Below are 18400 nucleotides of genomic sequence, written 5' to 3'. Positions count from 1 at the left end.
TTGCAGAAATAATCTTCACAAGTAAAACAAATGAAATTGACCCAGAGGCATCCTCCTTAATTTGTAAACAGCTTGAAACAAAAACGTCAGGAATTAATTTGCTCTTGGCCTGTTTTTTTGTTTTAATCTTGTTGATATTTGTTCATGAGGAGACTCCTTCAGTGTCCACTTTTCCATCTCTGTAAAACAGAAGAGGTGGAAAAGAGAAATAAACCCACAAAGATGGGCTTAAAAAAGGCAAGTGATGGAAATAAAAGTATCAGGCAACAAGCCTACAAAACCCTTTAAAACGTAGGAGATCCAGCAGTAGGCTGACATTTAAAGGGGGAGAGGGGAGAAGAAGTAAAAAGCTCTGAAAACCCTTTTGAGAAACAAAACCACCAAGAATTTAGGATTTCAGTTCTCTAATAGTCCTGGGCAGGATTTCAAATTGGTATTTGTGCAGATTATTTTTAGATCTAGTAGTTTCCTCTGATACATTTGATCACATGGCATTAGGGAGTATTTTCTATTCATTTTAATAAAGTTGCTATGATAATATAATTTTGTGAATCTCAGGTTTTAGCATTTGGCAGTTAGCCCTTAAGTTACCCCTCAGTTATCCAAGATCTCAGGTGTGGTTTGATCCTGTTCAGTGTGTATATGTAAAGAAATAAGTAAATATATGAAAAAAAGTTGGGTTTGCAATACAGCATGCTTACTGAATTTAAAACCTGACAGTACAGACCTTAACATTCATGTGAGTTATTAAAGCTGCATTTCCCTGGAAATAAGTTGTACACTACTTTTGACCCCTTATGATATAATTTGCCCACAGAACACCTAAAAGGAATGCAAAATACTGGTTTTTTAACTTTTGAAGATGTCTCTTCTAAGTGCAGTTAAAATTACTAGCAATGTGCTAGAAAGAAACAACTCTCACATGTGCAGATTTCAAAGGATCACGAAGCACCTGCATGATTCATTTTAGTTTGAAGTATGTTGAAGTATTGCCTGTACCAAAACCTTCTGAACATCAAATACTCCACTTCACTGGGAAAAAAAACATTGTTTCACAGATCAGGTTTGGTTAAAAATAATTACCTATCTGCCTACATACAGGGAAGAAACAAAGTCTGCCCATTTATCTAAAAATCAGCTCCTGAGTAATCTGGATTTTTAAATGTTAATTCCCAGATCTCTGCCAGTACAGGACAGCAGTGAAGAAGAACCCATCTTTAGAACCACATTTTCCTCAAGAGTTTGAGGAGGAAGACACAAAACCAAGGCAGAGGTAACCCTAAGTTATTAAAGCACAAGTAGCTAGAGCAAAAAAAATCCCAGCTACGTGTCCTTCACAACCAGGCTTTTTGTGAAAATCAAAATTTCAACACATTTTCTGAAAACAAAAAGTAGGAAATTCAGTATGAAGCAATGGAATAATTGGATATCAACAGCTTCAGGTGCCCATCACATCCTGGTGAACCACCTGAATGATCCACCCTGCGCTGTGGAGCATGTGACTGAGTATCAACACGGGGCATACATACAGGGCAAAAAAGAGAAGAGTATAAAAGATTCCCTGTATCCTTTGAAAGGTTACTTGGCATTACTGTGACATTTATAACCCAGGGAAACTAAAAAAGATCAAACATGGACTCTTTTTTTACGAATATGAAAGAAGAACACAGGAAACAGTGCAGAGATAATTAATACTTAAAGCATCAGCTGACAATACCCCAGAGAAACAGCCCCACATTTTAAAGGAATACCATGAGCCCTTAGAAGTGTCTTCTTTGCAAGATGTAACACCATCAGCAGACCTCACAGCCCCTTTTAAACACGCTGGCTACTATCTTAACATTCACTGTAACCTGCTTTGTATGAAATTCTCTTAAGGTACCCAGCTGTGGTTTATTTTCTCTGTAACACTGAATGGGAAACTGTGTTTCTGTGTTTTCAGAGCTCTGCTAAAATCTCTATTTCTCCTAATTTAACAATAGCACTAATTTCACTTAAGTATTGTTTCTCCTCCATTATGAGAACAATTAGGTAAGAACAGTCTTTCATGACAAAACCAATCTTCAGCCATTTTCCTGTGACAAATGAATTTCAGATTCAACTTTTCAGGTAAAATCCTGGGCACAATGCCCTCACTAGCAAGGGTCTGATTCCTAATAATATTTTGAGGTAAATTTGTATCTTGAGACCAACCAGTAACAGGAAATTGTGTGAAACACACACTGTACCTCCCTCGAAGACAGGCACAACTTTCTATGGTGACTTTCTTTGCACTACAGGACAATGTTCAATGCAACATTTTCTGCATTTCTAGTAACAATGAATCCTTCAGAGCATCTCTGAAAGTTTCAGCATCAAAGGCAGAGCATCAAACTGGTACCAGAACCTGGCAGCCAAACACTGCTTAAGCAGGTGACAGACCACAAGCTGTGTCCTACACACCATGTGATCATGAAAAGAATCAAACTTCTCTTCAGTAACTTTTACAAGAAACTGGGGAGTTCTCATTAATATTCCCTTTCTTTGTCTCACATTGATGTGTTTTAGGCACATTATTATTAAGCCTGAGGTACTGTTTTTATGTATAGATTATGAGAATATTAATTTTGGATAAATATGAATTATTCACAGGGTCTTTAGTAATCTCCTTACAAAACAGCAAGCAACAGCCTTATGTAAAGAAAGAACAATTTTAAGATGGCAACAGCAATTTAGATGATGCATTAAACCCACAACATTGCTGTTCAGAAAGCTGCAGTGATCAGCTCACTTACATGATGATCCTCCTGTTCAGGAACCAGTATTTCCGCCGGTGCCTGTCGTAGCCGATGGGCTCGTGGCGGATGTAGGGTTTGTTTTTTTGGATTTCAGCCACACAGTCAGTCACTCCAGGCACCTGATGTGCCACGCAGACCTCGCACTGCCACTCGTCTTCGGGCACCTCCTCCAGGGGGGGCTTCACACACTCCAAGTGGTACACAGCCGAGCAAGTCTCACAGCAAAGCAAATCCCCGAGTTTGTGACAAACCCTACAATGATCATCATACTGAATAACACCTTCTGACATTAACTCCTCGCGTGCAATGTTTGTGGTAAGAAACTGATCCACTAAGAACTGCAGAACTTTGATTTTATTCTCTACTGGTCCATAAGGATAGTCCTCTGTCTCTTGGTAAGGAAGAACATGATGGTATTCCTTGTCACTCTCACAATATACCCGCAGAACCTCTGGCCACGTCATTCCATCTATGAAATACAAAGTGGAATTAACGCTATCTTTGAGGTCAGCAGGTCCAAAGGTAGTATTTGAAGTGTCTTCTTCACGTAAAACTGCTTTTAACAGCACTATATGCATCTCTGCCATAAGTGTGCACTGCTCTTGACTTACCAGAGCAGCACAGAAGTCCTCAAAACGAAAAGGAGAGAGGCGCAAAACAGTGCCAAAGTTCCTTAGTACCTCATAGATGGCAATAACATTCATTATATGCTCACTAGGCACCATTAAGTCCTCTGAGGATTTAGGAAACTCCAAGGGTGGGATATCTTTTTCTTCCAATATTGGAGAACGAGGACGATGGGCTCTCTGTCTTCTCCTACCTGGAATAAGAAACAACAGTAAGAATTTTGCTGCTCACAGGTCAATGTGTTTGAACACCTATCATCAATCACTGTGTTAACATTCTGAACTAATGCAAATTAAGGCTTCACAAGCTTCACAGTTACATAAATGTGTTACCTCAGCTAATCATCTTATACTTTAACTAACAGTATGAAAATAAAACACAAGATATCTGAAGTTTTGCTTTAGACACATACAGGAATTGCATTTCCCATACAACATACATATTTTGAAGCTTTAAAATGATACCTAGAAATGCAATTGTTTAAACTACTTAGAAAAAAAGACATTTCCTGCAGCCAAAATAATAATTTTTCTCACTTTTACTCAACATGACTAGTTTAAACCTGAAACATGATGCTCCAAACAGATATCTTGTATTAAATGACTGCAACTTATTCTCCCATCCTATCTCCTAGCAAGGGCATCCAGGAAAGCTCATTTCAAGCAGATGTCATAGGACATCAATTACAACCAAATTAAAATATGAAAGAGAACCTAAAGCACGTTGCCCACTGCTTTCTAACTACAGTGTTTCTCCTGACTACCTACAAACCAAAACCAGGAGGTAAATGTGATGTTTTATGAAAATATTTCAAAAATTCTCAATTTCTCAAAACAAACAACCCTCCCAACCCACCCTCATGCTTCAATAGAACAGGAGCCATATCTACAGAATGAGGAGGCAAAATTGCAAAATTACAGAAGGATGAAGTTTACCAATAAAAGCTAATCTAAAGAGCTCTTTTACTACCTAAAAGAAAAGACACTGAGCATAATTAATTCAGTCTCAGATGTAAATTCAGATAAAATGCTACATTTTCTTCCCTTGGATTCCACTGTCCTTGATGCCAGGCAGAAGGAAAAATAAAAGAGGAATGTTTTTTTAAATGACACCACCTGACAGATGAAATATTTTAATCTTCTATCAAAGTAACCAGCTACATGCAACCATTTCTCAGCTATCAGTAAAAAGTTTTAGGTGCACTCATTAAGCTTATTTCCCTTTATAGAAAAAACAAGTTGAGAAAATCTCATAAACCATCATCCAGGTTTAATCCAAGAACTGAGATGAAAATGGGTTTTAGGTCCTCTTACTAAGCACACTAAGATTCTGGTCAGCAACTAAAATTCAAAATTACCCATTGTCCATAGGCAACTGTCAGCAGGACACTTCATGCACAGAGAAAATCCAAAGAAAAACTGCAGCTATCCACAGCAGCCATTTCCCACACACACTTCATTAAAATGGGAATCTATTAAACTTTGTGTGCTCTGACACTGAAGAGTGACACAACCAACAGTCTGGAATTTTACGATTCACATTCATAATTTCTTAACCATATTCTGCAGATAACAGACCTCCCAAATAACTGGTTCAAGGAAGTTAAGTGATAAAGTGAGGTCCAGTCAGCTTGGATGTTACCATTAAATGGAAATGGTTCTCTGTGGCATTTGTTCAACCCATCCTACTCCATTCAATACTCCCAGAAATGCAGAAAATAAATCTAGTGTGGGAGAAAACCTGCTGAATCTGAAATACCATCATTAAAACTTTATGCATTGAAAAGGGAAAAAAAAAGTTACCAGAAAGAAAAGCCACCTCTAAGAAACATCTTGATGCACAACAAATGATTCCAGAAAAATAAATCAACCCCTAGACTGGTATGGCAAGAAGGCACCAGACACAGCTCTCCCTTTCCAGTGTTAAAGGATGAAATCTTGTACAACAAATTACACACCCAAACAATATAGAAGATGAACTGCAAGATGTTTCCATTACAGAAGTAACAGGTCAACCTCATCTGTGGATAAAAATAACTTTCCAAGTTTGAGTTCTGACTGTGGAAAGTGAAGGAATGCTTCTATGACTGTCTTCCAACATGCCTCTGCACTAATCAGTGGAAAATGTTTAATCATGGCAAACACACAAAGACAAAGGAGCTTCACAGCCAGGCACAAAGCAAGTGTTCTCTAGATTAAACTCAACTTTTCTACCAACATGATCCAAAAGCGTATGTGCATAAGCCACAGCTGCTTTAATTAAAGGACCCCAAAAGCAAAAGAAGCCATGTCCACACAATAAATCACTCTGGGTTCCGGAGGCTTCCTTCAACACTGCAGTCCTGGCTGGCCATGCAGGACACCACCACAAAACAGATCCTCTGAAAGCACTGATGGCCCTCACAGAGCCCAAATATCACAAAAGCAAGCAGAGCTATCAACCAGGATTCTTTCTGTAGCAGGAAAATGTGTCTGTCACACAGCAATGCCATGAAACAGCCCCTCAAGAAAGAGAGCACCAAGGACATTAACTCTGCTTTACCTGAACTAATGAGAAGTGACAAATCCCCCCAGTAATTTTAGACAAAGATAAAATAGAGTGAAGGACCACTGCCAGAAAAAAAACATGGACTCCAAACACCAATTTTGCTGATGTCTCTTTACCATGAGATAAGCATGGGATGGAATCACAGAATCAGTAAAGTTGGAAACATCTTCAAGATCAAGCCCAACCATCCCAGCCCCACCACCAGGCCCTCAAGTGCCACATCCACACATCTCAGAACATCCCCAGGGGTGGTGACCTGCACCAGCTTCCTGAGCAGCCTGTTCCAGTGCTTTACAACCCTTCAGCAAAACAAAGTTTCCTAATATGTAATCTAAACATCTACTGGTGCAATTTAAAGCCACTTGTAGATTTGTCACATGAAAGTAACAGGGGAATAAAAAAAAGGAACTTTAAACAAGACCTTCCTAATATGTTCTGAAAAAGTTAATCTCTAACACTTCCTCTTCCAAAGGGAGCACATGGGTGCTATTACAGATCTAGAAGAAATGTGTTATCAGGATATAAATGTGTCATAATAACATAATAAAGAATTGTACTTTGGTGCAAGCACAGTACAACCTGTGGCTGCATTAGTCACACCATTCCATCTTCTACTTACAGCAATTTCTGAATTTTCTTGTTTGCTTTGGTAAAAAGAGCAGAAATTTCAAAAGCAATAGTAAAACAGACAATAGGAAAAGCAGACTGGATTATAAAATGTGTGCCTCATTTGTGTTAGGCAGCAGTTGCAGCACATTGTGATATTGTGCACCTCAACACTCCCCATCCACACTGCAAACCACACACCACAGCTCAAATAATTTCTGGGTTTGGACACTGAACTGCTCTGAACAATTCTCAACTAAATATAAACTGCTTTCCAGAGCTAAAAAAGGCAAGTATTCAAAGATGCAGAATATTTTAGAAAGAAACTGTATTTTTATCGAATGACTTGATGGCACAGCATTTAAAATCTTTCTATGCTGGCTTTTTTTCTTTCCAATTTCACTTTCAATTTGTTATTAATATTCTCTGTACTGAGGATGAAGAGAATTTGAAGTTGAGAAGAGAGTCACAAAGTGTGATTTGGATATTCAGAAATTCCCAGCAATTTGTTCTTAAATGTATTACTGGCCAATACATCAGCTGTGATCTCAGGAAACATTCAGACACCTTTAAAAAACCCTCAAAAGCCCAAACCAACAAACCCAAGCAATCTAATAATCTCCAGTGAAAGGGATGGACATTCTCTGCCAAGCTGCTCATAAATCTTGAAGCATTGCAAGTGGCTGCACAACTGAAATTAAAAGTGCAGGTCAATGGAATATATAATGATGGCAAAGTGCTACAAGTCTTTTTTTGAGCTGAAAAGTTGGTATTTTACTGCTGATTTTTCAGACTGCTGACAACCCACACAGCTCACCCTGCTTTGGAGCACTTCCACCTCCTGTGTGAGGGCTTTTGAAGACCACAGTCCATGTTTACCCTGCTGTGCCTCATAAACACAGAAGAAAACCCCTCAAATGTTGAAAAATGTCTCCCTACAATAAACATATGCAATTTTCCAAGCTCTTCACTTTCAAAGATAATCTTCTTTTTCATGAGGCAAGTGGGCCAATATATAAATTCAACATTCAGTGGCAGACACAAAAACCCCACAGCCCCACAAAGAACTCTGGCTACTTCAAACACTTCAGTTTAAATTATTTAAGAGATACTAGGATTTGAGAACCTTTTTTTTTTTTTTTTAACTTGTTGTCATTTGTCAAGGATTTGGGCCCCCCCCAGGGAAATTTTGTTTCAAATAGAAATTGCAGTATGAACTGCTTTGTTTAACCCCAAAACCACCAAGGGGATTGCAGAGCAGGTGCACTGGCAGGTTACTTCTCCTTTAAGCACCACCACCTGACTGACCAGACTTTAAACTAAATTTTCATGTAACTACTCCAAATTCAAGAAATCCACTCTCAACTTACCCACACTGAAGTTCCCCAAAACATACTCAAGTTTTACTATATGCAAATTAGATACTTCTGAGATAGTTTCTGCATGTTAACTAAGCCTCTGAATCAAATTTCACCTCTGAGGCAGTCAAAGGCAGAAAATGTTCACTTCTACACCACTCAAATGCCATAGCTTTATTTGGTGGAAAAAAATTGATGTGCCAATAGCCTCCTGCTGCCACAGCTGGAATATTGACAGGATCCAGATCCCCTGGAGTGTCTGAGCACTGTATTTCTATCTAGCACAAGTCCTTCACTGGCTCTCTCTCCAAGTGCTGAAGCAGTCTGCAGTAGTTACCTGTCCCTATTTTGAATTCTCTAGTTGAAGAGCTGCCTGTAATTAAGATTAAAGAGTAAACAATTCTATTTCCATGGCACATTATAATTATCAGATACTGATAATTATAGTCTACACTTAGAATAATCTACTAAAATAATTTCTATTACAAATATTTAAGCAAACATACTAATGATATTTGAAATAAAACAAAGTTACTCAAGTAACAGTCTAAATACCCAAAATCAGAATTTGCTTTAAAAACCCAAATAATTGCTTTATTTTTTTTATTTGCATCTACTCAACCTACTTGGTTCAAATGCTGACCCTTTCAGAATTCAGAAATGAAAAACAGTTTAAAAGGACCAAAAACCTTGTCAACACTTGGATTCACATACTGAAAGAAGAAAAGGGAAAGTCATATCTACTCTTTACCACGGGAGAATAGAGAATTTAAAACTACTTTAACCACCCTTAACACATCTGCTGGTTTATGGAAACAGAGTATCTGAATTAACTCTAGACATCAGTGTCCAGGACACAGTTTCATGCTCTTCAGCTTTAGTTGTATTCAATCACCTCACACATGTAGGCTAACAAAAATCACAAAAATCCAGTTTTGCCTTGTCTCACTGATGTTACACATCCCTCCCCTCCAGACAACACAGCCTCTCAGCCCAACATATTTCAGGTTCTGAGCTGGTGGATGGATGTCCTACAGAACAAATATTCTGCCAGAACCACTGTCTTGTTTAAACAGGGACAGAGTGGTGGCTGCATTAGTCTGACCTAAAAAATAAACACTGGTTCCAGGCTCTCTTGATCTGGAAGTTCCCAACTGCTCTCATTGCACTTGTCTTAGAACTTTCCCTTCCCCATCGTTTCTCAGCACTTGGGCTCTCCAGCTCAGAGCTCCTGCTCACAGTTGCCATGGAGAGAATAAGCTTGGTAGGAGCACTGGGGAGAAAAAAAACACCAAGGAGTTTCAGATACTTCAGCAACCTGTCACAGGAGGGGGAAAAACACAGAACAAACCCCCACCCCTCCAGTCTCACTCCACTAACTGACCCCAGAAAGGACTTTCAATTTTCCCCAAAAAAAGATTAAAATTTTGGCTTCAAGTTCCACAAGCCAAGTCAAACCACACTACTCTTACATGAAAGTCCTTCTTTAGTAAATTAGAACTGGGCTGGTTTTGTTTTCCAGATCGTGAGTCACTGCAATAACTTCTCAACATAAAGACCAGCTGCCAGTTCTATACAATGTCCTGAGAGCACGAGCACTCCTTAGAGAAGATGCCCTCTCCTACATTTTCCTTCCTTCTGGAAACTTTACCTTTTAACTGCCCTCAAACTCCTTCCTGTTTTGCTTTGGTTTTAACAAACACACACTTGCTGTCCCATATTACTGCTCTGCACCAGGCACCTTTCAAATGGGAGTTTTTGTTAGATAGCACTGAGAAAACTGGAAACAGTTGATGACAATGTGTAAGAACCTTTTTTTGGTGTTCTTTCTTTCCTTTCACAGCAGAATGCAGAAACTGGATAGAGCTGCATGTTTGCCACAGCAATATCCAAACTGGTTCTTTAATTAAAAGTCAGCCTCCTGGGAGAACATTTGCTCAGCTTCCAAAGAAAAAATGGCAGTAAAATGAATGAGTTCAACATAAAATAAGAATATATTATGAAAAGTAGTGCCAAAATAGAAAAATCTAAATATTTTTCTTGGGATGGGCTGAAATTAAAGGCTTTGACTTTCACAAAACAGTTTTTTCCCTTTTAAAAATGCCAACGTGATAATCATGTTTCTAATATTCACAGTCAGTCTCTTCCAGAAAAGTTTTCTAAAAGAATAAGATGCATTTGTAACTACCTGTAGGTGCAGCTCCAATTTGAATATTACTCTACAGTAATCACACCTAACCCAAATTTATATATTTAGTCTGAAGAAAAAATCCAGCCATAAATAAAATTTAAAAACATAACAAACATTAAAAATTAGGCATTTCAAGGACCAAAGAAGCTTTGGAAGTAGAAAAACAAATTAAAAAATCACTGGTTATTAGACTAGATCCCGAGTGCACTCACATCACACAAATTCTCCCACATGTTCCCAAGTAAAGTTTGACTACTGCCTTCCCTTGTACAAAAGTGGGTCTTTATGCTCTTTTAAAACTCTAAAACTTTTGGCTGCTTCCTTTTTCAGTTTGCATACCTGTCAGCATACACTTTTAAATCAAACTAGGGTTCTCAACTGATTTCACTTTTAAGAATTTAATTTCCCATCATTATGGCCACCAGCACTCCCTCAGGAGCCAGGAATACAAAGCCCCCATGTTCTATGGAATCATTTCAACATTGGGAGAACTAATGCAAATGCAGACAAGCAGCAGGTGAGATCACTCTGAGTTCTTCTCAGCATGAGACACAACCCTTTTGTGCCTAGAACCCAGGCAAAGGAAAAAACCCAACAAAACCACAGGTAGCACAAGCAAAATGATTCTCAGGAACAGTTAGACAATTTCTTGGGACACACTCAGGAGAAGCTGTAACTAATTTAATAAGTTAGTAAGCCCTGAGAGCCAGCCCCAACCTACTAAAATCCACATTTATTCACCTTACACCGGTCCTATGCAACACAATGAGCACTTAGAGAATTTTACTGCAGATCTACAAAAAAAGTTTGCCCAATAAAGTCATTGCAGCACATTATCTCTTACAGCACACATACTTCGATCAGGGTGAGGTATTTGCTGCCCAGAGCTTCTGAGATGACTGACAAAGCTCTCTTCAGATAAGCTGCCAATTTACAAGTCAATGCAGCAGGATCAGCCCCAGATTTACTCCTTTGGCCTTCTACACATTTTCTTTGTTAAGAATCAGTCTCCTACATTTTCCAAGACTGGCATGAGGAACTAGTGATCCCTCCCCTCTAGAGCACAAATCAAAGTGTAGATCAATAAATGGTAAAATAAGAGCATGCCAGGTTTCATTTAGAGAAGAGGGTACCCCAGGTAAGATGTCTGGGAGGCTGGGAAATCTTCTCCCACGGCAGACAAAGGAGGCTGAATATCTTAATGCTGTATCTCAGGGTCTCCACTCAGACAATTCTTCAAGAGCATGAAAACGTGTTCAGATAAAAAATTACTACAGACACACCAAATGCAGCACCTGGTTCCCAGGTAAACACTTTCACTCTGAAGATAAAAGAACACTGTGAAGTAACTGGTTAACTAAAGCAATGGTCAATACCTGCAAACGCTCAGACAAGCAAAATCCAACTCAAAGTATTATTTATTGTATTTTAAGACAAATATTTTGTCTCCCAACTCTAGTGCTGTGTATTTGTTTGTTTGACAGACTGATGATCTCAGCTGAAATCTAGATGTATAGGTCTTCCTAAAACTAGTTTTCTGATGAAGAAAAATCAATAAACAAAACTGAAGGGCTTTTAGGCATCCTGATTAAACCCTTCTCTTAAAATTCTGCAACATATGAAAAATACTTAGTAACTATAATGCAGCAATGACAAGCCTCAAGCGGAATTTACATAGGACAGAGAATGGCAAAAATGTTTAGTGATACAAGTTATGCAGGATACCTGTCCCAACAGTTCATCCACCTTCTGGGGATGCAAAGGGGTGAGAGGGAAGGGACATTACATGTACAAAATCTCTTTACCAAAAGTATACCCAGTGGAATAAAAAGTAATAATTGTTATTCACACAGTATGTTTTTACTGTACCATGACTAAGTGGTGTATTAGGCATTTTATATTTTCTAAGATTCGGCTTCTTTAAATAGTTTAATAATATTATTTTATATTATTATAATAATAGGAATTTACTACCATATTATAGTAGAAAGTACTCCTACATCTATGTTCAAGACAAATCATAAGCTTCCCACCAGAACACAAAACCTGAGGCTTTCTTGGCCAGAAACATTGCTCTGTGATTTTTTAATTCATTGTTATATGTAAGTTAGAAAAAACTGTAGCAAGCCTGTCCCCCATTTAAGTGGGATGTGATTTATGTGTAAAAGCTTGGTTGGCAGGAGAGTTTGACTGGGATGGCAATTTTTCAATAGCCAGCTCTCAAAAATACTCTTCAGCCCCTCAGAGCACATCCTGGAAGTGGTGAGAAGAATTGTTCATCATCTCTTCTGGTAAAAACCTGCACAATTCTGTCAGGAGCCAGTTCAAGCCAAGGGAGGAAATGCTCCTCGGAGCCCTTCAGCCCAGCACAGGAGCTCTGTCACTGTGTTCCACTTTGCCTGGCTGCAGGACAAGACTATGAAATAACCCCTGTATCTAAACACAGGGCTATGAAATAACCCCCCTGTATCTAAGCACAGGGCTATGAAATAACCCCCCTGTATCTAAGCACAGGGCTATGAAATAACCCCCCTGTATCTAAGCACAGGGCTATGAAATAACCCCCTGTATCTAAACACAGGGCTATGAAATAACCCCCCTGTATCTAAGCACAGGGCTATGAAATAACCCCCCTGTATCTAAGCACAGGGCTATGAAATAACCCCTGTATCTAAACACAGCAAAGGACCAAGCCCGGCTCAGGGTGCACCGAGTCCAACAGCTCTGGAGCCCCTGGAGGAACACGGGAGACACAACTCCCCAGCCCTGCCCTGCTCTCTGCCCCGTCAGACACAGAGATCCTGCCCTGCCTGTCAGTGCTGCTCGGAGGGAGGGCCGGCATCTCTCGCTGGATGATGCCAGGAGTGAGATTCCCATCAGTGCCACCCGGCACAGCCTGGCTCCCAGAGCAGCTGTTTGTCCAGCAGGAGGCACGGACAGAGCTGCCCGAATGAAAACTTTGTACCTTCCTTGCAGAAGGGGGAGAGAGGGAGACCTCTAGGCAAACACTGAACTAATGAGAACCACCAGTAAATTGCCAAAATAAAAACACAAACGTTGTAACTCTCAAAAAGTCGGTACAGAGCAAAAGCACCTAAGGATAAAAATGCTTACACTTACACTTCTCTTAAGAAAGTTAAGTCATCCTGACCAAGTGAGAAATAAACATATAAATTATCAAAATGGTTTCTGATACACCTAAATACCACATAAAACCTGTCTATGCTTGCACAACAATGCACAGAGAGCTATATTCTGATTTGCCAAAACTTAGCACATCAGAAAAATGGCATACACCCATTCTCTGCAGAACTCATTTTAAATCTGGATGCTCATGTAAAAAATATTATCCTGACCTAGCCAGTTAAAATCATAAAAATATTATTTTCCTGACATAAGCACTCCCAAAAAAGTAATAAAAATGAAAGTTATCACAACTAAGAAGAAAATGGAGAGTTAAAGTCAAGAGAGTATTTTTAGAACTTTCCTTCTGTGAAGCCGGATCTCAATCTTTATCAAAAAAAATTTCAATTTGATTGCAAGACATTCCTGCAACAGGTAAACTAACATCTTCAAAAAATTATCTCCAAATAAATTTAGTACTGTATGTACTTATTTTGATTCATTTAGGTTCTGAAGCACGGCTATAAGTCTAAAAAAATATATAGACAAACATACAGAGCTTTTTAAAATACTATTATGAAGTCACAGAATGAGCTGATATCATTAACTCACCAAAATAAAAACAAATGACACATTTAGCAGCCAGTACTTCCCCCTTTTAAAAAGTCATCAGCTAACTACTCTACTCGGAACTACATTCCTTTTTTAATTAAGATGCAATGCATTCACACCAACAACCTGTTCCTCCCCCCTTCCAAACTGGCCCAATACTGCAACAACAGCACTGTCTGCCATCCTGTAGTCCAAATTACCTATAAGTTGAACTACTCTCCTGGTTCAGAGACTTTAAAAAAAAAATAAAGAAAATAAAATAAATGAAAAATAAAATATTCTAAGCTTGAATTCCATTCTGGAACAAGTTCAAATAAATCCGAAGTGCTTAAGTTTAAATAAAAGAATTTCTGAAGCTTGGTGAATGAACCAATTAAGGACAAACAGAAATGCAGCCCTTAAAAATTTCCAATTTTTCCACTAGAATGAAAAAAAAAAAAAATCACAATTATGTTTAATGAATTTTAACCCCAACATGAGTTTTAAAGGTTGCCATATCTTAAGATAAACGCAGTGTTTAAATGCAAGACCTCTGACTCAACCTCTACCTTTTAATCTTTGTGTTGAACTCAAACTAGGTTTACATCCTTGCAATGAGGCCCTGTGCACTTTTCCCCAAACTATAACAATGCAATCTCCATTTTGAACAATGCACCTCATTTCCCTCCTTGGAAAGCTACTTTTGTCTTAAAGCCAGTAGATGCTGGATCCAGTCATAGCTCTGACCTCAAGAGCCTGAAAATTCTCGGTGTTTATAGTTTTTTGGTTTTTTAAGCCACTTCAACTTACATGTGCTTCCTTTCCTTTCAACATCAAGTTGTATTTGCAAGCACAAGCCAGCCTTTCATGTATTTAATTGAAAAGACCTCTTTGCAAGGCATGCCTCTCGTTTCCCTTGTTTTTACATTTAAAGTGAATGCTCCACAACACTTCTGACATTGTTTGCAACACGTCCTGGTGGATCGCGCATTTCTGCGATCACCAGGTTCCCCATGAATATTTGCAAAGCATCCCCCTTGTTCCAGCAAGTGCCGCCCGCCCTCCCAGCTCCTCTCCGTGCATGCGTTTGTGAGCATCTTCCAATGCTCCCCGCGTCCCCGGGGTTGCCAGTGGTTATTTGCATACCCCTCTCCCTGGGAGTGCTCACGGGCATCCCTCACGTCCTCGCATGGGAGTGCGGAGCGTATTTGCCAACCTAGAGGGAGCATGTGGGGTGCCCTCGACTTGTTTGAGTTCGCCCACGGACTATCTACCTGGGGTGCTGCTGTAGGTGCTGTGGCTCCTGAAGCTGCTCTCAGTGCAATAACTGGCATCGTCTTCATCCTCCATCTCTTCGGGGTAGTCAGAGTCGTCGTCGTCCTCCTCCTCCATTATCTCCTCCTCTTCCTCCTCGGAGTCCTGGTTATCCTCGGGGTCTCCCTCCTCCTCCTCCTCCTCGGACACCATGCTCTCCTCCTCCTCCTCGCTCTCATGATCGTCGTACACCACTTTACTGATGCTCCTCCTGGACGAGGCAGCCCTGCCTTGGCTGTTGCAGCTGCCTCCTGCGCCTCCTCCTCCCCCTGCTCCTGCCGCCCCGGCCCTGCCCCTGCCCTTACCGCCGCTGCCTCCCCCACCGGGGGTGCTGCTGCCGCCGCCGCCCGCCTTCCTCTTGCCGCCCCCCCTGGGCGAGGCGGCGGCGGCGGGCGACGAGGCCTGGGCAGCGCCGGCTCCCTTCTGCTTGGGCCCCGCCGTCTCCGCCTGGGCCGCGGCCGCCCACCTGCCGCGGCTGCTGCCGCGCTGCCGGGAGCGCAGCCCGCCGATGGGGCCTGCCGGGGCCGGGGAGCTCGCCGGAGCGGCGGCCGCCGCCGGCTGCTGCTGCTTGGGCGGCCTGCCGCGCCGGCCCCGCATCGCTGGGCGCTGGCCGAGGGGGAAGGGAGGGGAAGGGCGGCTCGGGAGGGCGCTCGGAGTCCGGACAGGCGGCTACGGGCAAGCTCCGCGCCCCGCGGAGGGCGCGGGGCCGGGGGGGGGGGGGGGGCCGGGCAGAGCGGGCCGCGGCTCAACGCGAATCGCCGGCGCCCCGCTCCGGATCGCCGCCGGCCGCCATCTTGTTCCCCGCCTGCGCCTCGGCCGCTCCGCGCTGACTGGGGGAAGCGGCACCAGGCCCCGAGCGCCTCACGTGACCGCCGCGCCCGCCGCCGCCGCCAGGGGGCGCGCCCGCCGCAGCCGTGAGGGACCCGCCGCGACGGGGCGGCCCCCGCGACCCCCGGACCCGGCACCGAGCCCGACACCGACACCAAACCCGGACCGAAGCCGGCACCGACCACCGACTCCGGAACCGACGTCGACCCCAAGCACCGACAATGGCGCCGACACCGAAGCCGGCACCGATCCCGACCCCGAACCAGGCACCGACCGCAGGCACCGGCACCGCTCCTCGCCCCTTTATGCTCCGCTTGCCCCGTTCCTCTCCGCCGGCATCCGGCACGCCCATGTCCCAGCTCACGGTCCCGATACCGCCGCTCCCTCAGCCGGCCCTGGCCCGGCCTCACCCTCTCCCCACAGCGGACTCGTGGGCCCGTGGTTGGGGTCTCTCCCAGAGCTCGCCCCGGGGGAGCCCCCGGGCCCGTCGGGAACAGCTCTGAGCGAGGTGCGCGCCGGGCCCCGGGCAGGGGCTCCCCGCGAGGGTCTTCATTCCCCGTCCAGATCAGAACCCAGGGGTCCCCTCGAGAGAGGCTTCCCTCCGCCATCGGCACCAAGCAGCTCCACTGATCCTGACACTCATCTCTGGCCCTGCTTTGACTCCTCGCCCCTTAAACCCCTCTTACAGCTCACCCTTACACAGCCAGCGCCCGTGTGAAGCAAACACTGAGATCACAGACGGACCCACCATCACCATTTTACCCATCCACTTTCTCTATTCGCTCTTTCCACAGTTCTCTGGAGCACTAGGAAAAGAGATGTGCTCCGTCTGCTTTGTATTCCCTCTGGTTGTCTCATTTGCCAGAGCCTACAAAGAACTAAAAATCAACAAAAACCAGTTGCACAGTTCTGTTTCCGATGCCACCACTTGAATTCAGGGTATGAGTTTCATAAGCGAAAGCAGTACAAACTGAAAGTCAGTCCAAGGCACACATTTATCTTGTATTTCCTACAACCAGCCTTCCTTTTCATTGCTAGGTCAAGACAGCTTCAGGGTTTCAGAGAGCCAGAAGTATTATTAGAAAATCAGTCTGTTTACATGTTCATTTCTTTCAGTCCCTTGCTTATACATCTGAGCTAGGTAAAACCCAACACTGGTCATGCCACAAACATGGCAGCAGCACGTCCAATATATCATTTAATTTGCATTCTTCAATAGCAATTTTTGAAGTCCTTTTGTTCATTAACTTGTTGCTCAGGCCGAGCACCTCATTAAAGCCACGAACCTGCCACAGCATCAAGCACACAACAATGGCTGCAGGGTTTAGCCCAATTTGCACTCTATATCCAGCTTTTTATCTGCAGCTCTTTTATATTTAGTGTTGCAGCTGCACAGGCCCAAAGCCCTGAACACAGGATGACACACACAGCAGCAGCCAACATTGCCCAACCCCATTTACACCTTTCTTTCTACTCAATTTGTATTATGAACCTTTGCAAGTTACCTTCAGATTGCTTATGTGAGGCTGATTTTTGCTACCTCTCACAAGGTGGCAGAGGGTTGTGGTAACTCTTTAAATACGTGAATATACAGACACACATTTTCCATTATCTCCTTCTGGTATCAAGGGAAAAACACCTGTGCATTCTGCCATCTATACACTGAGAATCTAGCGACGGTACCTAGTGCACCTGCTGCACCAATCACAGCCTGCAGCATTCTAACTACTTCAAACTATTGTGGATTTTGTGTATTTGTGGTAGATCAAAGGCGCTGAGAATCATGTGCTTCTGAACTGTGAACCAGAGTATCTTGTCTCTTAATCCCATCCCTTATCAGTTGGTGATGTGGAAGTGCTTACTGAATGTCCATTTTGTAGGTGGAGAAATGGGTTCACAGAGAGGAATGTTATCTTCAGGGACAGGATATAAATTAGTCCTTTACAACACACAGTAGAGAAATCAACCCCAAAACCTGCCCCCATTCCACTCAGTAGAGTAGAATATACTGATTTGGAATTTGGAGCTCCTATTTGGAGTCTGCTGGTAGTTCAATGAGCATGTTTATAAGTGAATTGAATACAGCAGGAAGAGGAATTTTTGGGTGGAAGCTCTACCCTGCTTCCATCCTTAGGACAGATGGAGAAGAAGGTTCCTGTGACAAGGCACTTTGGAGAAGATGAACAGCCCAGTTGTTCCAAGCTGTTGTCTGGGTGGGCTCCTTTCTCCAAGGACAAGGGAAAACGGAAGCTACACCTGGATGGCATTCAGAACAAGTGAGCATATGCTCTTACATAATATTGAGATGCTTTTGTCCGGTCCTTCACTCCAAACTATTTCATAACTTGTGTTAGGAATTGTATTCAGGTGTTCAGCTCTCAAATCAATTCCACAGACATTTTTCCTAGACACCACAGTGTTGCTGAGTTACACTGGAG

At 42.5% G+C, this 18400-nt stretch overlaps 1 protein-coding gene across 11 annotated transcripts in view; it reads right to left on the bottom strand.

The window, feature by feature from the left end:
• Nucleotides 1-15851, bottom strand: part of BPTF (bromodomain PHD finger transcription factor) — a 52508-nt gene extending 36657 nt beyond the window's left edge. For 7 of the 11 annotated variants that reach the window (XM_018918885.3, XM_050981324.1, XM_018918886.3 and 4 more), the window contains exons 1-2: nt 15095-15851; nt 2775-3597 (exon numbers count right to left, since the gene is read on the bottom strand). In XM_018918885.3, coding sequence (XP_018774430.3) covers nt 2775-3597; nt 15095-15731 — 1460 coding nt within the window. In that variant the 5' untranslated portion in view covers nt 15732-15851. Of the gene's footprint in view, nt 1-2774; nt 3598-15094 lie in introns of those variants that run through there. The other 4 variants (XM_018918892.3, XM_018918895.3, XM_018918888.3 and 1 more) reach the window with 3 other exon arrangements.
• Between the last annotated feature and the right edge of the window lie 2549 nt (nt 15852-18400).

Source organism: Serinus canaria, chromosome 18, assembly GCF_022539315.1.
Source record: "Serinus canaria isolate serCan28SL12 chromosome 18, serCan2020, whole genome shotgun sequence".
Taxonomy (NCBI): Eukaryota; Metazoa; Chordata; class Aves; order Passeriformes; family Fringillidae; genus Serinus; species Serinus canaria.
Note: the sequence above shows the minus strand (reverse complement) of the source record. Positions and strands in the feature narration are given on the sequence as shown.